Source organism: Pogona vitticeps, chromosome 3 (genome assembly GCF_051106095.1).
Source record: "Pogona vitticeps strain Pit_001003342236 chromosome 3, PviZW2.1, whole genome shotgun sequence".
In the NCBI taxonomy this organism is placed as follows: Eukaryota; Metazoa; Chordata; class Lepidosauria; order Squamata; family Agamidae; genus Pogona; species Pogona vitticeps.
In genome coordinates, this window is record NC_135785.1 from 123,883,658 (window position 1) to 123,910,393 (window position 26,736).

Consider the following 26,736-nt stretch of genomic DNA (forward strand, 5'->3'; position numbering starts at 1 on the left):
GATGAACCAGAACAATAATAACAATAGGGATTCTGAGGGAGGCCAATTGTCTAAAGCTGACCTGAAGAAATACCCTGTGTACCACAAGGGAGATTGCCCTGAGGTGTTCTTTTCCTTAGTGGAAAGAGCGTTTGTGGACTTCTCAGTAAGGGAAACTGAGAAGATGACCATCATGCGATCTTTAATCAGTGGCAGCCTTGCAGAAGTCTATGCAGAGATGCCAGAGGAACTGATGAAAGATTTTGCAGAGTTTAAAAAACTGGTGTTTGCCAGACATGGGATAAATGCGGAACAGCTGAGGCAAAGATTCAGGTCAATCACCAAGAAACCAGAGCAGACTTTTACCCAAGTGGGGGCCCAATTGGTGAGGCTGCTAGAGAAATGGCTATCTCAGGAGGGGACAGAGACCTTTCAGCAGCTCAAAGACTTGATAGCGCTGGAACAGTTCTATTCAGTCCTCCATGGGGAACTGAAATTCCAGGTGAGGGAAAGGAAACCGAAATCTGTGGCAGAAGCAGCTGAGATCGCAGATTTTATTTCCCAAATAAGAAAGCCCTTGGGTGAGGGGAAATCGATGGGGAAACCTAAAGAAACCTACAGCAAGTACTCTCAGGGGCCAGGGAAAAGCCAGCAAGGGGGAGGGGCCCATGGTGAAGGGAAGCCCTCAGACATGAAACCAAGACCTCAGATTTTGGAGGGAAAACCAAAACAAGATGAGAAAGACTCAAAATATAGCAGAAAATGTTATTTCTGTCAGGGAAAGGGCCATCTAATCTCAGAGTGTGAGAAATTAAAGCAGCTAAAAGGAATTGTGCCTCAGGATTCGAGGGGAACCAAGCCAAAAGCTGTGTTCTGTGTCCAGAAAGAGCAAAGCCCCTTGTTACTGAGGGAGCCTGTTCCCATGGCTACTCAATCTGGAACAGTTACATCTGCTGATCAGGCTGAGGAAAATGGTCCTCTTGTGGAGGTCAAGCGCTGCTTGCTCGTGAGAACAGATTCTCAGTTGTTTGAAACCGCAGGGGTGGACGTAGGAATACTTGACCATCAGTATCGGGGGCTGAGGGACACTTGTTCCCAGGTGACCCTGTGCCATCCAGATATTATTCCTAGGGAATATATAATCCCAAATGAGAGCATGAAGGTGGCAGGGATTGAGGGGCAGGTGATCTCACTGCCAGTAGCGGAGGTACCTGTGAACTTTCAAGGCTGGAGGGGAGTTTGGCGGCTAGCGATTTCGTCGACTCTGCCAGCAGCCGTGCTCGTGGGAAATGACCTGGCTGAACATGTGAAACGGGTGCTAGTGATTACACGTTCACAAGCCACCACGGGGACAGTTCAGGGGGGTACTGATGAGCCAGAGACGGAAGCAGAGGGGAGTTCAGAAGCTGTGGTGGAAACCTTAACCACAGACAGCCGATTTGGCCAAGAGCAAAAGGCAGACGCCACTCTCCAAAAGTGTTTTGAGCAGGTGACAGACGCCCAGCTAACACCTGAAACCCCAGTGAGATTTCTAGAGAAAAAGGGGATTTTGTATAGAGAGACCCTGAGGAATATCTCAAAAGGGGGAGATGGGATCCGAAGTCAGCTAGTGGTACCTGAAAAGTATCGCCCCATGATCTTACAAAGGGGGCACTCTGACATGTTTGCTGTGCACTTAGGGGTGAACAAAACACAGCAGAGAATCACACAGAATTTTTACTGGCCTGACATAGGGAAGCAGATCAGGGAGTTCTGTAAACAATGTGATGTGTGTCAAAGGCAGGGGAATAGCCGAGACAGGACCAAAGCAAAGTTGTGCCCTTTGCCTGTGATTGACACTCCGTTCAAATGCATAGGGGTGGATATTGTGGGACCTTTGCCCAAGGCCACAAAGAGGGGGAACAGGTTCATTCTCACCATTGTGGACCATGCCACGAGGTACCCTGAAGCCATTCCCTTGACTAACATTGAAACTAACACAGTGGCAGATGCCTTGGTGGGGTATATGTCCAGGATGGGATTTGCCTCAGAAATAATCACAGATTTGGGCGCATCGTTCACATCGAAGCTCATGAAACGGTTATGGCAAATCTGTGGAATTAAGCACAAGGAAACCACTGCCTATCACCCTGAAAGTAATGGGTTAACTGAGAAGTTTAATGGGACTCTAATGCGCATGATTAGGGCTTACTTGGCAGAGAATCCAAACAATTGGGACCAGAAGCTGCAATCCCTTTTGTTTGCTTATCGATCAGTGCCACAAGCCAGTACCGGGTTCAGTCCATTTGAACTTTTATTTGGGAGAAGGGTGAAAGGGCCCCTTGATTTGATCAAACAAAATTGGGAGCAGATCACCCAGGATGACCCACAAGACGTTGTGACATACATAGACACCTTGATGAATGACCTAAAGAGAAACCTAGAGCTGGCAGCAGAAAACCTGCAAGCTCAGAAGGTCAGACAGAAAACATGGTATGACCACAAAGCTAGAGAGAGGCACTTTGACCCAGGGGAGGAAGTGCTTTGGCTTAGGCCCTGCAGAGAGAACAAACTGCAGCTCAAATGGGCAGGACCATATAGGGTCATTTCCAAGATGTCAGACCTGAACTACCTTATAGAGCAGGAGGAGAACCAAGCAAGGAGGGTGGTTCATGTGAATGCCCTAAAACCCTACTACAGAGGGGAACAGAGGGTTTTATTTGCGATAAAAGCAGCTGAGAGTGAGGAAGCTGAATTACCCTTCTGGGAGGGTAGAGGGGAAGTAAAATACAACCCAGAGGAGGTAAAGATCAGTCCTGCACTCACCCAAGACCAGCAGCAAGAACTAAAAATGCTGCTCATTAAATATCAACAGGTGTTTTCCAACAAGCCGGGGATAGTGAAGGGAGTGATGCATCGGATCCACACAGGGGATGCACCCCCGCAGGCAGTATCCCCATACCGAGTAACGGGACCCTATAGGGACAAGGTGCGGAAGGAGCTGGACGAGATGCTTAGGGAGAACATAATCGTCCCCTCTTCTAGTCCTTGGTCCTCTCCGATAGTCCTAGTGGATAAGCCTGATGGGAGCATTAGGTTCTGTGTAGATTACAGGAAATTAAACCGCGTAACCACTCCTGATGCCTACCCAATGCCCAGGCTAGACAACCTGATTGAAACCATAGGGGGTTGTCGGTTCATCTCATCATTGGACCTGGTAAAGGGATATTGGCAATTAAGAATTGATCCCAGGGATCAAGAAAAGACCGCCTTTTGCAGCCCTTTTGGTCTCTATGAGTTTCGAGTTCTGAGCTTTGGTCTCAGAAATGCACCAGCCACATTCCAAAGGCTGATGGACCAGACCTTGGCAGGGCTCAGTGACTTTACTGTGGCCTACATTGACGACATAGGGATCTTCAGTAATACCTGGGAAGATCACCTGAAACACCTGGAGTTAGTGCTGCAGAGGTTAAGTGCAGCAGGGCTAACAGTAAAGGCGAGCAAGTGTCAGCTGGGTAGCCCAGAAATAAAATACTTGGGTCACATAGTAGGGGGAGGAGTGATAAAACCCCTCGAGGCCAAGATAGAAGCAGTTCGTGATTGGCCCAGACCCAACACCAAGAAAAAAGTCAAATCATTTCTTGGGTTGGTGGGCTACTACAGAAAGTTCATCCCGAGGTTTAGCGAGATTGCGGCTCCGCTGACCGATCTGACGCGGAAGAAGACTGATGACCGCATCCCGTGGACCAGCGACTGTGAGGAGGCGTTCCGGAGGTTGAAGCAGGCGCTCATCAACTATCCAGTGCTGCGTGCTCCAGACTTCGACCGGGAGTTCATCATCTACACCGATGCGTCTAACAGCGGGGTAGGAGCAGTTCTTTGCCAGGAGGATGAGAATGGTGACCAGCATCCAGTGTCCTACCTGAGTAGGAAACTCCAGAAAGGTGAGAGACATTTGGCAACCGTGGAAAAGGAGTGCCTGGCCATAGTCTACGCGATCCAGAAGGCCAAGCCTTACATCTGGGGAAGACATTTTATTCTGTGCACTGACCATTCACCACTGCAATGGTTAAAGACAATGAAAACCCACAATAGTAAACTTATGAGGTGGGCTTTAAATCTGCAAGACTATGACTTTGAAGTGAAGGTGGTCAGAGGGTCAGTGAACTGTGTTGCTGACGCCTTGTCAAGAAGACCTGAAGAATGAAGACGGCGAAAGAAACATGGACTATGTATATATTTTGATGGCAAAAAGTTAAATGTACCTGTTGTTTATTAAACATGCCTGGTTTGTATCAATAAAGGTAACTTGATGTATTGTTAATGGTAAATGTTTAAATGCCTAATAGAGTGTAAGTATAAGTAAGTATGGTATTGTATGTTATTATATGACTGTTTTTGTTTGTTTTGGGTCCAGGTTGTTTTTTGGTGAAAAGCACCTTAGCTTTCCCCCTACAAAACAACTTATAAAGAGGGGAGGTGTTACATACAGCACTGATGTTACCTGTCTGTCATGGGTTTGGAGGGAAAGTTCCATCCTATGGGGAGTGGAAGGCGGGACATCAGGAGGAGGGGCTGTACGGTATATATATGTGGAGCGTGTGAGGAGAAGCTGGAGAGGAGAGCTGAGAGAAGAAGCTTGAGTGGGAGTCTGTGTGTCAGACAGGGTACTACTGTGTGTCAGTCAGTACCAACCTGATAGGTTCAGGTGTCTGTATGGTTAGCCAGAACTGATAGGTTCAGGGTCTGTGCTTCAAGTTAAGTGTTCTGTGTGAACCAAACTGTGTGTATGTATGATTGAGACTAAGCCACGTTACTGTATCTTATTCACTTGATCCTTTTATTTTTCCCTGTGTGTTATTTAATAAACCTTGTTCTTTTATTTGTTAAAAATCCATCCCTGGTCTGTGTGACTTCTTATAGGGAATGGTTGGTGGCAGCTTAGTGAAACTGTGGCATATCCCAGTAGGTCTGGGTTTGTCACAATAAGAAATTTATTTGTCATTGCACTCACAAGTGGGTGCAACGAAATGAGGTGCTCTTCCCCAAGGTAAAACTGGACAACACCACTACGAAAAAAAAGTTAAAAAATATCATGTTGGATGCATGGGATCTCAACCCATAGATATGCCATATTCTTTACTCTTCTACCTACCGGACGTATCAGGCACACTCCACCTCCAAGATGATGGGCTGCATCCTATCCTAGACTTCTGTGCCTTCAACAAATGCATCACCCCAAGCACTTCCGTATAGTCACACTATAGTCTATTCTTCCTCTGCTCCAACAAGGAGATTGGTTAGCATCCATAGATCTCCACAACACATATTTCCACGTATCAACCACCCACAACATAATTGATTCCTTAGATTCTTTGTCCACCGCCAGGCCTATCAATTCCACGCCCTCCCCTTTGGACTTTCAGTGGCCTCAAGGGTTTTTACAGTGTATGGTGCCAGTGGCAGCCTTTCTCAGAACTCAGAGTGTCACCACGTTTCCCTACATCAACAATTGGCTTCTGGTGGCACACAATTTAAAAAAAGCCTCTGCAAGCCAACATCAGTTTTACCCTACAATTACTTTCCAGTCTTGGGCTATAAGTGAACATTGAAAAAATCTCTCCTTGTCCCATCTGAGACTATCCATTACATTGGAGCAGTCCTGAATGCTACACACATATGAGCTTTTCTCCCTCAACCACAAGTGGACACTATCATAGCTCTACCCAAAGACTTATTTGGACTCTACACATATCAGTCCACTCCATCCAACTGGCCATCCTGCCTCACTCCAGGCTCAGGATGCGCCCATTCCAGTCTTTTTACCTATTCGCCTACAACAACAGATGGGATCCACCCAACAAAAGGCTGTCTCATTTGCTATGACTCGAACACCAGCTTCTTTGATGAATGCCTCCAGCTCAGACTCTCTTTCCACCAGCCACATCCCTCATGTTTCATAGTCACAGACATGAGCATGACGGGATGGGGAGCACACTGCTGCCACAAAGAAGTAACAGGCACAATGGTGCACACATGAGAGGACCCATCACATAAATTTCCTTGAGCTTCTAGCCATTTTCAAAGCTCTCCAGGCATTCAGAAACATAATACAAGGCTCTACTGTCCAAATTGCCATGGACAATATAATGGCAATATATTATCTAAACAGGGCAGCACCAAGTCTCTGAGCCTCCTCTTCCTGCCAGGCCTTCTCAGGGAGAGATCCATTGCCCACCAGATTTTTCCAATAGTGACCCATGTCTCAGGCACAGACAATGAGACGGCAGATTGCCTCAGTTCAACGATGACTCAGACACACAAGTGGGAACTCTCCCACAGAATATACAATCAACTTGTTTCCCACTGGGGCGAGCATGCTGTGGACATTTTTGCCACTGCCAACAAATCAAAATGTGCCTTCTACTGCTCCCGGACAGCCAGAGGCAGACAACCCCTAGGGGACATCTTCACCATAGTTTGGATTCACAACCTTCTGCATATGTTTCCTTCCTTTCCTCATATGCAGTGTGTAGTTGTGAAGATCCTGCACAATCGATCTAGTGTGATCCTGATCACCCTTGGTGGCTGCACCAGCAATGGTTTACAAATCTTCTCATCGTAGCCACAGGCAGGCTGTCTCTTCATTATGACCTCCTTTCTTGCCATCATGGCATTGTCCTTCATCCCGACATCACTCACCTAAAGCCCACTGCTTGGAGAATATCCCCTTTCTCACCAGCATCCTAAAACCAGCAAGACACCCCTTCACTAACCAACTCTACCAGTACAAATGGAGGAGATTTCAACTTTACATGTCTTCTCAGAATCTCCCAGAATCTCCAACCGTTCTATGTACTGTCTTGGCATTCCTACTACACCTTGCGCAACAAGAACTCTCCATCTCCTCTCTTAAGGTCTATCTCATAGCTATAGTAGCACATCAGCTGGCTGGCCACTCATCTTCCCAGTTCTTCAAACATCCAACTGTCAAAACGTATCTGAAGGGCCTCCAGAATGCGTATCCGGATGTGCAGCACCCTCAAGATCCCTGGCCCCTCTTCTTGGTTCTGTCTCATCTCACCAAGCCCACCTTTGAGCTGCTGGCAACAACAGACCTTTGGGCTGCTGACTCTCAAGGTGGCATTCCTGGTGGCCCTTATATTTGCCTGCAGGGCCACCAAGCTAACAACCTTATGATGTGATTCCCCCCTTCATTGTTTCCCCCCAGTATAAATTAACTCTCCACATGGACATTACTTTCCTACCCAAGGTAGCTTTGCATTTCCATATGTCTCAACCTCTTAGTTTACCTACTTTTATCCTTCACTGCAGAATGACTTGGAAAGGTCACTGCACTCCTTGGATGTCAGGAGGGCCTTGGCTTTCTACCTAGACAGGACAAAAGACTTTAGACACACTACCAGGCTTTTTGTCTGCTAGCAGGTTCTAAAAAAGACATCCAGTCTCCTGTCAACACTTCTCTAAATGTATATTTCAGGCCGTTGCCCTGAGCTATGAACTAGCAAATAAACCCCTGCCTCTGGCTTTCTGTAGTCATTCCACCGGGGTGGAGTGTAGACATACAAGAAATCTGCTGAGCAGTGACATTTCTCACCCGTTACAGACTAGACCTCAGAGCCCAGAAAGATGCTGCTTTTGGACAGGCTGTTCTGTCCTCTGTTCTGGCATAACGCCCACCTTAGAACTTTAGCTTGCCTGTCACCCCTTTTTGTGTGCATACATGGATCAAGAAGAAGACTTGGTTCTTCACCATAACTGATTACTAAGTGGTGATCCATGTATCCACACAACCCACCCACTTCCCTCTTGTTTTGCCCTTTTACCTTGTGATGGACAATTGAGACTGAGGAGAGTGGGGCCACACTTGTTTGGTATAGGCAGAGAGGCATTTTCATTGTTGAAGCTCCGCAACTTTCCAAACTGGCATTCGCACAGGCACAACCCCCTTTTTGTGTGGATACATGGAACACCACTCAAAGAACCGTAGTTATGGTGAGTAAACAAGTCTTTTCATATTGTTTGGCTGCTCAGGGATAATTGCCATACTGTAATTGAAGAAATCAGCATATCAGTTTACTATGGTGTGTTGAGTTGCACAGCTTGATGTGCAACACCAAACAACTATGCTGATTTTTAACTGGAGGTGGTTTGCTAGATTTGGACTACTTGAATTATGCTTGCAGACATAACTAATAGACTTCTGGCCAATAATTTATTAAATAGAATCAATTCACTAATTCCTATCTTTAGTTAAGTAGTCACATTAAAATAACACAGCAGCAGCAGCAAAGAATTGTAGATAGTGTTGTTTTCATGGGAAACAAGGGTTTTAAATATCATTAATATTTGCTGGTGTTTTGTAGGCTGTTTGATTTGTAGATTCATTGTGCTGCAACTATATGAGCAGCAATTGCATTTTTAGTTCTATTTTATAGTAAGAAAACTGGCAGAAAGGCTTAGCATCAGAGTGCTTCTACATAGAACTTCCTTGACCTCTGAGTGTAGAATTTGGAAAAAAATATTTAACTTTTAACACAGAGAAAAAGTTTAACTACTGAATTCCTAGAATAGAACAGAATATACTAACAGCAAAAAAGAAAGCTATAGAATCCATTGAATCAAAATCAGTATGTCAGTATGTTCCAAATCAGGGATCCCCCAACCTTTTTCACCTCACGGACTGGCTGGGGAAAGTGGGGCATCCCTAGCCCTCATGTGTGAATGAACGCCAGCGCAAATGGCAGTGCAGTGCTTGTGTGGGTGTGCGCTCTCATACGCAAATGGCAGTGCGGCACTCACACAGGGGCGCACTCATGCGCATGCACAAACGGTGGTGCAGCGCTCACATGGACAAGCTGGAGCTCATGCACATGTGCAAATCAGCTGTGCGGAGTGAGTGCGTGTCCAGGGGGGGTGTCTGTCTCCGCGTCCCAGTTTGGCTCAGGCCACGGACAGACACCAACCCATGGACCAGGGGTTGGGGACCTCTGTACTAAATGAATGATGAAAATATGTCTCCAAAGCATTGTGCATCAGAGTAATTCTGACAGTAAAGCCCTCTGGTTTTAAGATCTATCTCCTCTCTTCATATATGGATTAACTCAACATTCATTGTTGAGTGAAATAAAATAGTCTTAGTTCTATACATCAAAACTGTGAAGTGCACCAGGAGTTTTGTGTGCATGAGAACTTGTCATGCTCAACTGTGTATGCATCCTTATTAGACACACAGGCAGTGCAGTCTATGACTCTCTAACTGGGAAAGTTAAAGCTATTGTTAAAGAATTTAATCAGTTTGTCAGGGTCTGCTAAGCCCTGGTTTACAGTCAATAATTCTGCTGTTTGGCAGCAAAGCTGTTAACCATCTTTCAACCAAAATAAGTGGGATATGTAAATTATGTATAGTAAAATAATAATTTGAATTCTCATTTATTTTCTAGATTCTGGTAGTGTGAATGGGAGAGAAAATGTTATTGTAATTCATCCAGATTTTCGGATGATTGTTCTAGCAAATAGACCCGGATTTCCTTTCTTGGGCAATGACTTCTTTGGAACTCTAGGTAAGCAAAGCCCTTGATAAAAAGCTGTATTTTATAGACCTAAGCATGCAGAATAAAAATCAAATACTATACTAATCACATTGATGGAAGAGAGCTAAAAGATGGAAGCTGTTTTATTATTTGTGTTTAAATCTGCTTAGCATTTTTTCCCTGCATAAATCTCTTCAGGATTTCATCAATTATTTATTCATGTGTTATTTGGAAAAAAAATGTGTCCATTGATTTATTTTAAGCCTAGAAAATGGATTCAAAACAAAGATTGTAAGAGGTGAAAAAAGGGACAGTTTAAAATATTTTTCCCTTGCAAACAGCATCACCCTTTTCCAGAATCTTAACAAGAAGAAATATGATTTTGTGATGTTTAAAAAGTGATTTGGGATGGGCTGAAGGAACTCCAAATAGTAAATTTGCATAGTGAATTGCTCTAGCTCAATAACGTCTGTTCGGATTGATGGTAGCTCTTCAAGACATTAGGCAGGGACTGTTGTACGTAACAGGAATATAACAATCCTAACAATACAAATCATCTGTTACCGTAACATGGAATGTGGCAATCTGTAACAGAAAGCATATGTACAAACTTCTATGTAAATGTGTATGTATCTGTGATAAGATAAGGCAGTCTTAGGCATCATTCTGTATAGAGGCATGGGGTTGAAGGCAGAGAATACAATGAATCGTTTTTATTAATATAATTGACAAGAGGGTGCCATATACTTAAAAAATTAGTCTTGTGTTTGAGCATTTCTTGAACTTTGCATTAATTCCTCCATTAAAACCAGGTGCTGTGGCCTGGCTTTCCAGTTCTTTAAAGATTTTTTTTTAATGCCGGAAACCATTTTGAGTGAAATAGTGAGGACTGACTTTTGGACTTTCTGTATACTAAATGTGCATTTTACCATTGAGTTATGGTCCCTCAGTATTCAAGTATTGAGTCTCCCCTATTTAGAGTGTCCTTGGAGTTGATCATCATCATAGGCATCCTTCAGTCTCGAGAGACTATGGTAACGTGCTCTGTATGGAGGACTTGGAACAGACGCTGTATGCAAAGCTGGAGTGTCCTCTCTAGGGCACAAAGCCTGGGTAAAATAATATGGAGGATAGGCTGTTACCCAAGCAGCAAATCCCCCCTCTCCACATCACTGAAATAGTCCAATGGAAAGGCAAGAGCCAATACAACTGGTTCCAGCGACATTGCAGGAGTTGACAGAATGACACGAACTGCCTCTGGGACTCCCGCTCTAGAGTTGATAACGTGCCTCATAATGTCACTGAGCTTCTAATAATTCTCATGCATGCTTAAGTCACCTTTAGCTGAAGCTAGTCTGAATGTAAATCACCATTGTACATTTATTGTTTTCAGCTTTATATTGCATTTCAGTGATGTAAGCCACCTTGGATCTTTCTTAAGGAGAAAGGCTGGATAAAATATTTTAAATAGATAAATAAACCCAGGAAGTATGCCTCAAAGAGGTGATTATTGAGTAGGAACCCATTATATGCATCATGGTAGAAATGATCAGTCAGTCGCCTCTAAATTGAGACTGACAGATGGATTCAGGCCTGTATATTGTCTGATTTTGAAAAGTGTTTGGAATCTCCAAAAAGTCTGTTACCAGGCACAATTTACAGTACTGGTTGGAGCTGCAAGGTTCTATATGCCCTGGGTGCAGAGCATCGTACAGAGACAGTAATTCTCTATATGAGTTTGACCAAGTCTTAAAATCATCAAAAGAGGCGTTTCTTTCTGTCACACCACCCTCACAGAAGTCTCTGGTGAAAAAAACAAGAGGACTTTCTCAACAACTGGTCCCAGACTATTGGATTTCCCTTCCAATGGAGGCTAGTGCTTTGGTGATGGTGGTGGTTCTTTAAAATATTATCAAACTGTGTCATTTTGTGACATTTTGTACAATAACTTATTTAATGATGATATGTTTTTTAAAAACCTTTTTGCTCATGCCAGGTTGTTGGTGTAAGTTAGCAGAGTTTTTGTTTTAGTCCAGGCAGTCCAGCTGAATGACACAGACAAAGACAGCTTCTTCTGACACCAAGTGTATTTACAGTATATACAGAAGTTCAGCAGTACAAACCGACAGCATGACATTCATTAGAAGAGATCCATACATCTTCTCCACAGATCCACACAGTTATAAACATGCACGTTTACATACAGCCATCAGTGTGGACATTGCATCATCCCATACAGCATTTTGCACACCTGTTAAGTATGGCTGCTCATTATCATAGGCCTTGTTCTGCCTCAGTGTGGAAATTATCCTTGACACAGGTAAAAGTTATTTCTTTAGTGTAATGAGACACTGTTGCATCCCTTTGCCAGTGTAACACAATGACTGTGCAGCTTTGAAGCAGTCAGTTACCTTTATTTACCATTCTCATTGTGCACAGAATAAGTGAATTGCCACTTGTGTAAATTAATTTTCCCATCTCTGTCTTTGAAACACGGTGTCCAGTGCTGTCCAGAGTAGCTTAGGATCCTGGCTGTTGCTGGCTGCATAATTTGCTAGGGCTAGCAGATGACACTGTTAGTACTTCAGCAAGACATTGTCACCTTGCTAATCCATTTCCTGTGTCTACCTTGTACATAATCCATGGTTTTGCATTAATCTTTCAAAAAGAAGCTAGATTCGCGAAAGCTCACACTGAAATATAACAGTCTTTAATGTGCCGTAGTATTTTTGTTCTTTTTTTAAATTTTTGTCATAGTATGTTTGCACAAACTAACACAACTATTTCTTTGAGTACTCCAATAAGTGTTATTGGCTGCTTCTTAGTGTAAATGGTAGAATTCCTTCCTACCTATTAAATTCTGGCAATGTAATGAGTACACAGTAAAATGTTGATCAGCAATGGAACATCTTATATTTTAAAAGTATGATTTCCAAATTGTATTCGTAATATCCCACCAAATCCTGCCAGATGAATCTTACCTTGTTTTTTTTTAATCATGGAGCCTCCCTGGTAGATAGTGGGAATGCTATAGACATAATTTACAGTATCTAGATTTCAGCAAAGCTTTTGACAAAGTGGCTCATGATAATATGATTAGCAGGCTAACTAGATGTGGACTAGATAGAACAAGTGTGGGTTCATAGTTGGTTATAGAATCATACTCAGTGGCTTGCCCAGTCATGGGCCCATGGTATTCAGCATTGCATTAATTGGATGAAGGGGTGCAGGAAATGCTTACCAAATTTGCGGATGACAATTGAGTGGAATAGCTAATAAAGGCTGAAACAAAATTCAAAAAGATAGTGATAGGCTTGAGCACTGGGCTAAAAACAACAGAATGAAATTTAACAGGAATAAGAACAAATTTCTTCTACACCCAGGAGGAAAAAAAATCAAATACACACAATAACAAGATGGGGGATATTTGGCTCAGTAATACTGCAGCCAAATATTGGAATTGTTGTAAATCACAAGCTGATTGTTAGCCGACAGTGCAATGTGGCTGGAAAAAAAGGGCAATGCTGTTTTAAAGTGCATTAACAGACATATAATCTCCAAAACCCATGAACCACTAGTTCCCTTGTATTCAGCAGTGGTTAGGCCTCATCTTTAGTACAGTGGTGCCTCGCATTGCGACGTTAATTCGTTCCGCAAAAATCGCTGCAGAACGAAAATGTCGCTGTGCGATATTAAAAAGCCCATAGAAACACATTGAAACCCCTTCAATGCATTCCTATGGGCTTAAAACTCACAGTTCAGCGAAGCTCCTCCATAGCGCGGCCATTTTCGCTGCCTCTTAAGCGAGGAATCCATCCCTAAACACAACGGGCGGGCATTTTGTTTACCTGGGGGCCATATTGAAACCGTCAATCAGCTCTTTTAAAATCGTCGCTTTGCGATGCTTGTTTCCCAAAGCAGGGAACCGAGCATCGCAAAGGGAAATTCCCCCATAGGGAACATCGCAAACCCATTGCTTTTGCGATCGCAAAAATATGTCGCAAAGCGATTTCATCGCTAAATGGAGCGATTGCTATGCGAGGCACCACTGTACTGTGTCTAGTTCTGGACACTGCACTTTAGGAAGGATGCTGTGATTTTTACCACATAACTCCTGCTTGTTTCCCCAAACAAAGGGCTCACGTTATGCCAACAGAACTTATTTATTGAATTGTATTAACTTTAATCAGAATCACTGATGTTATTTATTCAATGCATATAAACAACTCATTCAAATATCATATATCTTGCCGCCTTCACCACCTATCTGTTTATCTTGACCAGCTTATCTCTGTTATTATTTCTTCTCACTATCTCCCTGACTATCTGTCTCTCTCTCCCTGACAATTCTCTCCTTCCTGCTTATTCACTTCTATCTGCTGACTCCACCCCTCCATTCCTCTCATAGGCTCATGCAAATGAGAACCAGACTGTGAGTGACAGTCTGGTCCCTCTTGGAAAACTTTGTTTCATGGGGGAAACCTTATAGTTTACCCTTATGAACAACGAACTCTGCAGGGAACAATTCATCCAAACCATCATTACAATAATATGTTAACTATTAAATCATGTACCATATTTCACTCTTTAACACAATATATTTACCTTATACAATGCTTCTACATATCCTTTTTTACATGTTCTCTCACTATGTTTAGCAGTTTCAACTTATTACTTTAAACATTTAAAACAATCAGTACAATTAAGCCATTTGCATTAATTCTCTTAATACTACTTACATTACTTTTACATTTATACCATTACTTACCATTTTTTTCACAAGACATTGCAGTTTAATTACTTCTCACAACTAGTGTACAAACAGAACATTTCTTACAACATTACAACATTACACTTTTTCCCATCTATCCGTTAGTCCTCTAGTCTTGAAGACAACGCGTCAGGCACCACATTCTGCGTTCCATTCACGTTGCGAATTTCAAAATCGAAGTCCTGCAAGAATAGGGCCCACCTCATCAGTTTGTTGTTATTGGCCTGAATAGTCCTTAGCCACAAAAGTGGGGAATTGTCAGTGCATAGTACAAAATGTCTTCCCCAGATATATGGTCTCAGTTTCTTCAATGCCCAGACTATAGCTAGGCACTCCTGCTCAATCGTAGATAAATGCTTCTTGCCCGCCTGCAGTTTCTTGATGCGGTAGGTCACAGGATGATGGTTTCCATCATCATCAGCTTGGCTCAGCACGACTCCCAGCTTGACGCTGGATGCATCTGTGAAGACTATAAACTCGTGCTGGAAGTCTGGGTCTCTCAGGACTGGACCGGTGGTCAGCGCTGTCTTCAATTTGTTAAAGGCTTCCTCACAGTTGGCTGTAAGCTGGATGTTCTCAGCTTGTCTATTGTGGGTTAGATTAGACAGAGGGGCAGCTATCTCACTAAAGTTAGGCTCAAAGCGACAATAGTAGCCGGCTAACCCTAGAAAAGCTCTTATTTTTTTCTTGGATGTTGGCTTGGGCCAATTGTTGATAGCCTCTATTTTGGATTCAAGGGTTTTGATTAAGCCTCCACCTACTACATTGCCTAAATATTTTAATTCTGACCTCCGCAGTTGGCATTTACTTACTTTAACTGTCAATCCAGCCTCCTGTAGTTTTTGTAGCACTATTTCAAGGCGGATTTTGTGCTCTTCCCAGGTCTGGCTATAAATCCCAATATCGTCCATTTACGCTACCGTAAACTCTCTAAGCCCCTGTAAGGTTTTGTTCATGAGTCTTTGAATGGTTGCTGGAGTGTTTTTTAATCCGAATCTCGACCTGGAATTCGAACAAGCCTAGGGGGCTACAAAAAGTGTTTTTTTCTTGATCTTTGGGGTCTAAGGGAACTTGCCAGAACCCCTTAGTCAGGTCGAAACTTGAGATATATTGGCATCTTCCTATGATCTCTATGAGGTCATCTAAATGAGGCACATCGGGTAAGTGTCTGTTTTAGTGATGTTATTTAATTTTCTGTAGTCTATGCAGAAGTGGATCCTTCTATCTGGCTTATCTACCAGCACTATTGGGGCTGCCCAAGGGCTAGAAGAAGGAATGATGATTTTTGCCTTCAGCATCTCATCTACCTCCCCACGAACCTTGGCAACATATGGCCCCATTACCCAATAAGGAGTAACAGCTATGGGGTGTGCATCCCCGGTATCTATTTTATGCACTACCCCCTCGGCTACACCGGGCTTATTAGAAAAGATTTGCTTATATTTTAGCAGTAATGCTCTTGCTTCTTCTTGTTGCTCTGGTGATAGGGTAAGGCTAATTTTGACTTCCTCAGGGTTGTACTGGGGTTCACCCCTTCCTTCCCAATACTGTAATTCAGGGTAATTCATGTTTTTCATTGGGAGTTTCTTTGATGGCATACAAAACATAATTTTCCTTCCTATAATATGGCTTAATCATATTTACGTGCACCACCCTTCTGCCTTCTTCTCCCTCCTCCTGAAGTACATAGTTCACGTCACTCCTTTTAGAGATCACTTTAAATGGACCTGACCAAGCTAATTGAAGTTTATTTCCTTTGATGGGTCTCAGCATTAGCACTTCGTCTCCAGGATTAAATACTCTTTCCCTGGCCCTCCTGTCGTACCAGTGTTTTTGCTTTCCCTGATTGCTTTCTAAGTTCTCTGCTGCTATTTCCAGAGATTGTTGCAATGAGTTCATCAGTTCATCAATGTATTGGACAACTGACTCAGGATCACCCTCTCTACTTTCCTCCCAGTTTTGACAGAGTGGGTCTAGGGGTCCTCTAGCTTTTCATACAAACAGTAATTTAAAAGGGCTATATCCTGTACTTTCCTGGGGTACAGATCTATAGGCATATAATAATGGTTGTAATTTCTGGTCCCAGTCATTTGGATTCTCAGCTGCATACGCTCAAATCATTCTCATTAAGGTACCATTAAATTTCTCGACTAAACCATTGGTCTGGGGATGATAAAGGGATGACATGATGTGAGTCGATAATTAACAAATAGTTAATTATCTCAGAATCGAAGCCCATGCGACACAAGTAATTTATTAGTACATCTGCCACTGTCTCTGTTTCAATATTCCGCAAAGGTACAGCTTCCAGATACCTTGTGGCATAATCAGTTTCAGCGGTGCCTCGCATTACAATGTTAATTCGTTCCAGCGAAATCGCTGCAAAACGAAAACATCATAATTCGATTTTAAAAAGCCCATAGAAACGCTTTAAAACCCCTTCAATGCGTTCCTAGGGGCTTGAAACTCACAGTCCAGCGAAGATCCTCCATAGCGCGGCCATTTTCGCTGCCTGTGGAGCGAGGAATCCGTCCCAGAAAACAGCGGGCGGCCATTTTGTTTACCGGGTGGCCATTTTGAAACCGCCGATCAGCTGGCCGAAAAACATCGCTTTGCAATGATCAGTTCCCGAAGCAGGGAACCGATCATTGCAAAGCGAAATTTCCCCATAGGGAACATCGTTTTGCGATTGCAAAAACATTGACGGCTAGTGATTTCGTCGTCAAATGGAGCGCCCGTTAAGCAAGGCACCACTATATTGATAAAATTAATCTGTTCCCCCACTTGGTAACTTTAGGTAGAGGTCCCACTATGTCTAGGCCTATTTGTTGAAAAGGGGTCAAGATGACTGGCAATGCACAGCTTAGCCTTTGTCTTGTCATTCCCAGTACTTTGTCTTTGGCAGGTATCACAGCTCTGACAATATAGCTTGACCTGCTTCCCCATCCCAGGCCAGTAGAAGTTTTGAGCAATCCTTTGCTTAGTACGTGAGATACCTAAATGGGCTGAAAATATTCCTTTATGCACCTTTTCTATAATACTCTCTATATATTTGAGAGGTACTATCAGCTGTCTGAGAATGCTTTCCCCTCCCCTCATAGGGTTCACTGACACCTCTCTATACAATAGGTCTTCTTTTATACAGTATCTTTCTGGGTTTTCAGGGGCCAGGGGCCCTTCCTTAGCTTGTCTAAGCATTCACATAAGGTAGGGTCTTCCTTTTGTTCTTTTCTGAAAGATGGATTATTAGGATTCCTCATGGTAACTAGATAAGCTGTTTCGCTCCCTTCTCTCATTTCAGGAGGAGTTTCATTGTTTTCCTCAGTGGCTTCAATTTGCCATCTCTGAGAGCTAGTTGTTACAAAAACACTCTGCACATGCTCAGATAAATCCATTCCTATTAAACATGGGGCAGGAATTTGATCAGATATGGCCACCTTCCAAACTCCTGACCATCCCTTATATCTTATGGGAATTTTTTGCCATGGGTAACATCACAATTTCAGATCCAGTCCCTTTAATAGAAATGTTTTCCAATGGTGCCTCGCATAGCCTTGCTATGTGAAAACATCGCTGTACGGAACGGGGAAGCCCATTGGAATGCATTAAACATCGTTTAATGCGTTCCAAATGGGCAAAAAACTCACCATTCAGCGATGTTTCCAGGGTCTGGCAGCCATTTGCGCGCCCTCGGTAAGCAAGGGCAGGGCGCGAAAACGCTGCGCATGGCCATTTTGGGGCTTCCGGTGGCCATTTTGGAACCGCCGATCAGCTGCTCCCCCAACATTGCAATGCGAAGATCGGTAAGCGAAACGCTTACCAATCTTCGCAATGCAAGTTTTGCCCATAGGGGCCATTGGTATGCGATCGCATTTGCGATCGCAAATACCTCATCCCTATGCAATTTCGTCGTTCTGCAGTGTGCTCGTTAAGCGAGGCACCACTGTATTTTCCTTAAGGACTATATCTGGGTGACACACTGTAACTTGTGAGCAGGAGTCTTTTAGTGCTAGATACTTATTATTATCAACGAAATAATATCTCCTGAGCTGCGTAGTAGATTCTGGTTACATTCTATCAAATAGCATTGGAAGACCCTAGACACAGGAGGCTCTTGGCTCTCTGCCTTCTCTGTTACTTGGGTTGCTATGGCAACAGACTCTACTGATGCTTTAGTAGCTCCATTATGCTGTACGCAAGATACCTTCTTTGACTGACTGGAATTTCCCCCGTTTTGCTGGTTAACATCTCTAGTCTTTTGAGTTTGACACTAGGCCCACAAATGTCCTTTATCCTCGCACACATAACATTCTATTTCTCCCTACCACCCTCTTATATTCTGCAGACTCTGCCCCTCCACTCCTCTCCTAGGCTCATGCAAATGAGAACCAGACTGTGAGTGACAGGAGTCAGGTGGGGCAACCGTCACAGATGCTGACAAAGTGGAACAAGTTCTGAGGAAGTCAGCAAGGGTAATGAGGAGACTAGAAATCAAGCAGTTTGAGGAAAAACAGAAAGAACTGGACATGTTCAGCCCTGAGAAAAGAACACTGAGGGGAAATGTGATAGCAAATACTTGAAAGATTGTCATACACAGGAGGAGCAGGATCTGTTCTTGAACATCCCAGAATGCAGGACACATAACAATGGGCTCAAGTTACAGGAAGCCAGATTTTGGCTGCATATCAGGAAAAAATGTTTAACTATTAGAGCAGCATGACAATGGAACTAGTTATCTTAGGAGGTGGTGAGGATTCCATCGCTAAAGGCATTCAAGAGAAACCGTCTTTCAGATATACTTTGATTTGTGTTCCTAGGAGGTTGGACTTGATATATTGAGCAGGAGGTTGCACTTGGTCTTCCAACTCCATTATTCTATGATATTTACATAATTGTGTCTTATCTGTTCTTGTTTATTTCAGGAGATATTTTTAGCTGCCATGCAGTTGATAATCCTAAACCAAATTCAGAACTTGAAATGCTTCGCCAATATGGGCCTGAGGTTCCTGAGCCAGTTCTGCAGAAACTTGTGGCTGTTTTTGGGGAGCTGAGAAGCTTAGCTGACCAAGGAATTATCAATTATCCTTATTCAACTAGAGAAGTAGTGAATATAGTCAAGCATTTGCAGGTACAGTATAGTTGTTCCTGATATTGATGAATTCACTGGTAGAATTGATATTTAAAGATGGATAAATAATGATGTTTAACTTCTGAAAGCCTCTTTAAAGATTAGGCTGAGTTTTGTGGAGCATGAAATATTTGTGTCTCTAAGTGTAGTTTTTAATTACTTTACTTACTCCTTGAAATTAGTAAGGCAAATGAGTTATGAATAATTTAGGCTGTATGTATTTCATTCAAACTTCAGCTGGACTTTCTCTTGATATGTGTCTACTACTCTTTCTTTCCTATAAAGAACAGAATTTGTTCCTTTGTGTTTACAGTTTTTGTACGTACACGCATCCCTAAAAGACATAAGAGAATCCTACAGTCTTCCCACACTTTCCAAAACCTGTTGGCACAATTAACGTACTTGGCCATTGTGGAGGACAGGAAGCTTCTATAGGCTACCTGTACTCCAGTATTCTGTGACCAAAAAGGAGGTGGTGGAAGGGAATGGTTTGTATATGGTGCTCTGTATGTGTATGTATGGGTGCATGCATGCACACAGGGAGGAACTACAACTTCATTTATTCTAGAGTGCTCCCACACACTTGGGTGCGACACCTTTTTAGTGAACCGTACACTTCCTGATATGGAAAGTATATCTAAACTCTCTGTTCAAGGTAAGCTAGAGTTTGGGGTGGGGGTGGGGATTAAATTTGTGTATGGATAATATTTGAGAAAAACAAGACTGTTATAGCCAGTATTCTGTTTGCCTAGCACATGTGAGCAGCCATCCATTGCATGCACAGTTGTTCCCCCTCCCCAATTCAGTGCCAGTCAGTCCCCATAGGTCAGCCACTTCCCATCTGGCTCTATGGAAAATGCCTAGATTCAAGGGTTTTCGGAAGGAGTGGCCAGAACATCACCTTGGCAAAAAACAAACAAGAAGGGCCAAAAAATTGAGCTGTTCAGACAGGCAGGTAACAATTCTAGGGACAAAAGACACTGCCATTGCTCTTTTCTCCCTCTTCCTTCCTCCCCTGTGAGTGTCAGTGTTGTCGTGTGGCAGCAGGGGGGCTTCTGCCTGCCTGTGCTATGCCTGCAAAGTTTTACACTCTGATTGTACATAGATCTATACGTTTTATTTCTAGAGTTCCTGGTATTTCACAGGATAATTATTGAGCAGAAATTTGACCAATCTTTACATTTCAGAATCTGTATAGATAGAAGTAAGTTCTAATGGGAGAAAACTTAGGGACTATTAAAATGTTATGTCTTTATGACAGACTTATGTTGAATTCATAAATGCGGTGTAAGAGAAGATTTTGATATGCGGTTACTGATAATTTGAGGGAGTGTTATTTTGGATTTCCACTAATATTCATGTGGAGTAAGTTAACTGACTCATTTTTCGTTTAGTCGTGTCCGACTCTTCGTGACCCCATGGACCAGAGCACGCCAGGCCCTCCTATCTTCCACTGCCTCCCGGAGTTGTGTCAATTTCATATTGGTTGCTTCGCAGACACTGTCCAGCCATCTCATCCTCTGTCGTCCCCTACTCCTCTTGCCATCACACTTTCCTAACATCAAGGTCTTTTTCAAGGAGTCTTCTCTTCTCATGAGATGGTCAAAGTACTGGAGCCTCAGCTTCAGGATCTGCCCTTCCAGTGAGCACTCAGGGTTGATTTCCTTTAGAATTGATAGGTTTCTTCTCCTTGCAGTCCAGGGGACTCTCAAGAGCCTCCTCCAGCACCACAATTCAAAGGCATCAGTTCCTCAGCGGTCTGCTTTCTTTATGGTCTAGCTCTCACTTCCATACCTCACAACAGGAAAAACCATAGCTTTAACTGTTCGGACTTTTGTTGGCAAGGTGATGTCTCTGCTTTTTAAGATGCTGTCAAGGTTTGTCATTGCTTTCCTCCCAAGAAGCAGGCGTCTTTTAATTTTGTGGCTGCTGTCTCCATCTGCAGTGATCATGGAGCCCAAGAAAGTAAAATCTGTCACTGCCTCCATATCTTCCCCTTCAATTTCCCAGGAGGTGATGGGACCAGTGGCCATGATCTTAGCTTTTTTGATGTTGAGTTTCAGGCCGTTTTTTTGCACTCTCCTCTTTCACCCTCATTACAAGGTTCTTTAATTCCTCCTCACTTTCTGCCATCAGAGTGGCATCATCTGCATATCGGAGGTTGTTGATATTTCTTCCTGCAATCTTAATTCCAGCTTGGGATTCCTCCAGTCCAGCCTTCCGCATGATGTATTCTGCATATAAGTTAAATAAGCCGGGGGACAATATACAGCCTTGTCATACTCAAGTTAACTGACTATAAGACTCTAATTATATTTTTAATCTGTATAACATTTGTTACAACTTTTCTCTTTGAGATTCTCCAATAAAAAACCTTCCCAAGGAAAGAAAACAATATTTTTAGACCATATATATTTTCTCATTGTTTTATATAAGATGTTAAATCAGTTTTCACATGAGTGTCACTTAAATTGATTAATTGTTGTACAGTGTCTCCTAAAATGATATTAAAGTGGGATGTGAAGTTCTTTCAGTGTGAGGTTTGCTTAGAAAGGTGATTTGTAGTTTCTTGAGTTGCATCTGGCATTATTCCCTTAATGTTACATTATAAGTGATTTTATTAGTTTTAAATTCATCCTTTGAACATATTTAATAATTATATATTTTTGTCTGTACACTCCTGAGATTGCTCAGTGAAGTACATTAGTATTGGGTGGTTTAAATCTAGAATCTGCCAGGTCTAGTGAAGTGGATCCTGTCTAAACCATTGCTCTGTTCAACCCACAGTATACACCGTTGATTCAGGAGGTGGAACTCATACATCTATGAATCTGGTTGATCTTAAGTCCCCGGGTTCCCTGATCCTTGGGCCCCCCTGCTACCATGTTTCCCCTGGTCTTATATAAATTTTTGCTCCAAAAAACGCAGTAGGAGTTATTTTCAGGGGATGTCTTATTTTTTCATTTTTTTTAATGTATAACAATCTACATTTATTCAAATACAGTCATGCCATCTTCTTCTGATTGCTGCACAATGGTGGAGGGTGGGGTTTCACTTACCTGGGGCTTATTTTGAGGGTGGGGTTTATATTACGAGCATTCTGAAAAATCAAACTAGGGCTTCTTCTCAGGTTAGGTCTTATTTTAGGGGAAATGGGATGGTATACTGAAACAACAAAAGCCGTTGACTTTCTTTCCTTTCCAAGTCAGCAAGGCATGGGATGCAACAATTTAAACACTTAATTTACCCTAAGGTAATTGAACAAGCAGCACCAACTCAATTGCAGACTTTCTAGGACAGAGTTGGCTGTTTTGATGCTAATTTCTAATTTCAGGCCTGGTTTGCAGAGAAAAACAGTTTTGACTTCCTTGATTGCTTATTTGTTATTTGTTCAGACACCCTGAGAGGGGAAATGCAGGTCTATTTATGAGAGGCTTTTAAGTGGTCCTGATCCTCCCTGATGCTCCCAGAAGACAGTATTGGGAACTGTACTTTTAAACTTCCTTTTTGTTCTTTTGTGGTTACAGACTTCCTAAAATAATTTTATGTTTATAACCTTTATATTTAATAATCTGATGCAAAAACCCAGGAAACCAGTAGGTATGATGATCCCATACTTCAGCCCATTTAGAAAAAGATGATGCTTTTGAGACAGATTTTCTCTTTCACTGCAGTGGTAGAATAGCTTGAAATATACACCCTAGAACTCATTTTGTGCATTAGAACACCTGTGGAGCTTTAAATCTTGCACTCTATAGTTGAGGGCACAGACTGCACACTAAATAGTGTTTTGTGTGTGGCTGCTTTTATTTTATTCTCTCTCTCTCTCTCTGTGCAGAAATTTCCAACAGAAGGACTGGCAAATGTTGTTCGGAATGTCTTTGATTTTGACTCCTACAACAATGAAATGCGTGAGATTTTACTTAGGACTTTGCATAAACATGGAATACCAATTGGAGCAAAACCCACCAATATACAGCTGGCTAAGGAGTAAGACTGACATATGTTATATATTGCTGCTAGTTAAGACCAAGGTGGCATGCTTGATCTATTATATTATCTTCCAGTAGGTTATAATATATTATTGCATTATCTATTTATATAGTGCAATTGCTGAACGTTTACCGTATATATCATTCTGTATAAATCGTGAACTTTTAATCTAATATTGGTGTTATTTGTGATAAAATCTAATCAAATAAAGGGAAATATTTGTTTATTTTCCCTCTGTTTCTATTCATTGAATTCGTTTTCTGCCTTTTATCTTCATATTTAGTGGCAAAGCCAATTTTTTTTAATCACTAGTGTGGGGAGTAAGGTAGCCTTTTATTCTACACAGATCCTTCAAAATACAGGGGTGGTGTGGGTGCTCATATACATGAAGAAAGAGCAAATGGAGTTGAAGTATCTCCATACTTTTAAAGACATTGATATTATTAGTAAGGCACGTACTGGCTGCTTTCTCAAAAGAAATTATGTTTCAAAACTACAAAATGAAAAAGTGTTTATATGTCATTCAACTTACGTCATGGTATCAACTGTCTTTGACCAATAGCTTGCAGGCAGTTATTTGATTACTATAACGTATGTAAACTGTTCTTTTCTGAATATTGAATTTTATAGTTTGAAAAGTGACTTGACAAAGATAAAATCACTAAGCCCATCTCAATAACCATTTATAGTAAAACAAATATTTCCCTTTATTCTATGTAACATGAAAGTGGATTACACAGATCAGTTTTTACACAGATGCTTTTTGTAGTTGTTAAGATCTGCTAAGCAGAAAGAGCAGAATCTCTCACTCTAACTAGATGTCTCAGTCAATTGTCAATGTCCAAATCATCCCCATAATCATGTCTCAGAACTTTCAGGGACATTTTGAAAAAGGGAAAAACTCAACAGTCTTACTATGCTTTAACTTGTCATCTTGATGCCTGAGGAATTTAATGCTTTGCAGGCTGAGTTGCAGAGGGAACACCATGTATACATCAATTACTTCTGTGTCACACAGTTCTTTTGAAAACACTCAGTAGCTTACAGAAACTGTAAGAACATTCTTCAGAGAATACAATTTCAAGATAAAATTCTATTGTTATTATATTAAGCTATCCATTACCAGTGGATAGCTTTATATAATAACAGTAGAATTTTATCTTGAAATTTTATTCTCTGCAGAATGTTCTTCCAGTTTCTGTAAGCTACTGAGTGTTTTCAGAAGAACTGTGTGACACAGAAGTAATTGATGTATAGAGCTATCCATTACCAGTGTGACCTGGTGGCGCTGCGGGTTAAACCGCAGAAGCCTCTGTGCTGCAAGTCAGAAGACCAGCAGTCGTAAGATCAAATTGATGCAATGGAGTGAGCTCCTGTTGCTTGTCCCACTTCCTGCCAACCTAGCAGTTTCAAAATGTAAATGCGAGTAGATAAATAAGTACCACCACGGTGGGAAGGTAACGCCATTCCATGTCTAGTGGCGCTGGCCACGTGACCACAGAAACTGTCTATGAACAAATGCTGGCTCTACAGCTTGGAGATGGGGATGAGCACTGGACATGACTGGACATGAGTTGGACATGACTGGACCAAAAGTCAAGGGAAACCTTTATCTTTATATCCATTACCAGTACACCATTGAATAGTAACCCATTTAGAATAATAATTCTTTGAATTCTATGGTTTTACACATCAGGACATAATAAAAAAATCATCTGGTCCTTAGCAGGACTGAAAAACAGATAAATGCAACCTCAGATGAACAGCAACACATGACAGTTTGCTGGTCTGGAGCATTCAGGTATGTGTTAACACAATGCCAGGGAGGAGACTGTCATGAGTGCTTCCGAAGACCTGGACCCAGAAGGGTTAACTGTGGCTGAAGAGAATGTGGAGAGATCAGAAACACCTGAACCGCCTCCAGATTCTCCCTCCACAGCAGACAGGCTTGGGGCCAGGCTTCAGGAAAGACTTAGAACAAGAAGATCAGAGGATCGCTCAAAGGCTTTCCACAGAGACCTACGTTCATCTAGTCCTGAGTACTAGCAGGATAGAAAGCTTTCCAGCAGCTCAAGGAGCTGTTTCATTATAAAACAAGCTGCCAGTGAAGCCAGAAACTTCGTGGCAGCAAGGAGTCAAAACCTTGGCTTGCATCCACATTTCTTGCATCTTGTTCCTGTCTCTGAACTCTGGACTTTGACCCTGGACTGCGCTGGTATTGGACTCTGGACTCTGACCCTGAACTACACTGTGTATCGGACCCTGGACTTTGACATTGGACTTCATTCTGTAAGTTGGTTTCTGGACTTTGGCTTTGCATTCTTGATATCTCTGACCTTGGACTGGTTTATCGGATTTCGGCTATTGTAACCCCTGGGAACGTGACAGAGACACACCAGCAATGATTGTAGAGAAGCAATTGTTGCTGCCCATCAATCTGGGAAGGGTTATAAGGCCATTTCCAAACAATTTAAAATCCATAATTCTACAGTGAGGAAGATAATTCACAAGTGAAAAACATTCTTACTATTCTTCCCAGGAGTGGACGTCCAAGCAAATTCACCCCAAGGCCAGACCTGCAGTGCTCAGAGATACTGAAAAAAACACCAAGAGTTACATCTGAGACTCTACAGGCCTCAGTTAAATCATTAAATGTTAAAGTTCATGACAGAAAAATTAGAAAAAGACTGAACAAGTATGATTTGTTTGGAAGGGTTGCCAGGACAAAGCTTCTCTCTAAAAAGAACATGGCAGCATGGCTTAGATTTGCAAAGATGCATCTGGACAAACCACAAGACCTCTGGAACAATGTCCTTTGGACAAACAAGATCCAAATGGAGAACTGTGACCATAATGCACAGTGCCACTTTTGCCAAAAACAGCATATCAGCACAAACACCTCATACCAACTGTCAAGCGCAGTGGTGGAGCCATTTGGCTGACAGCTAAAGCTTGGCCAAAATTGGGTCATGAAACAGAACAGTGATAAAGCACACCAGCAAATCTATAACAGAATAGCTGAAAAAAAGAAAAGAATTAATGTGTTGCAATGGCCCAATTAAAAGTCCAGACCTCAACCCAATTGAAATGCTGTGGTGAGGCCCTAAGAGAGTTGTGCATCAACAAATGTTTGCAAACCTCAATGGACTGAAGCAATGTAGTAAAGAAGAGTGTGCCAAAATTTCTCCACAACAATGTGAGAGACTGATAAAGTCATACAGAAAATTATTACTTCACCTCATTGTTGCTAAAGGTGGTTCTACAAGCTATTGAATCGTAAGATGTACTTAGTTTTTCACACATGGCTTCTCCATTCTGGCTTTATTTCTGTT

General features: G+C 42.3%; 1 protein-coding gene across 1 annotated transcript in view; it reads left to right on the forward strand.

The window, feature by feature from the left end:
• VWA8 (von Willebrand factor A domain containing 8) overlaps positions 1-26,736 on the forward strand; it is a 187,363-nt gene that overhangs the window by 85,016 nt on the left and 75,611 nt on the right. Inside the window, exons 24-26 of the mRNA XM_072994764.2 lie at positions 9,423-9,542; positions 19,206-19,411; positions 23,250-23,401. Coding sequence (XP_072850865.2) covers positions 9,423-9,542; positions 19,206-19,411; positions 23,250-23,401 — 478 coding nt within the window. The remainder of the gene's footprint in view (positions 1-9,422; positions 9,543-19,205; positions 19,412-23,249; positions 23,402-26,736) is intronic.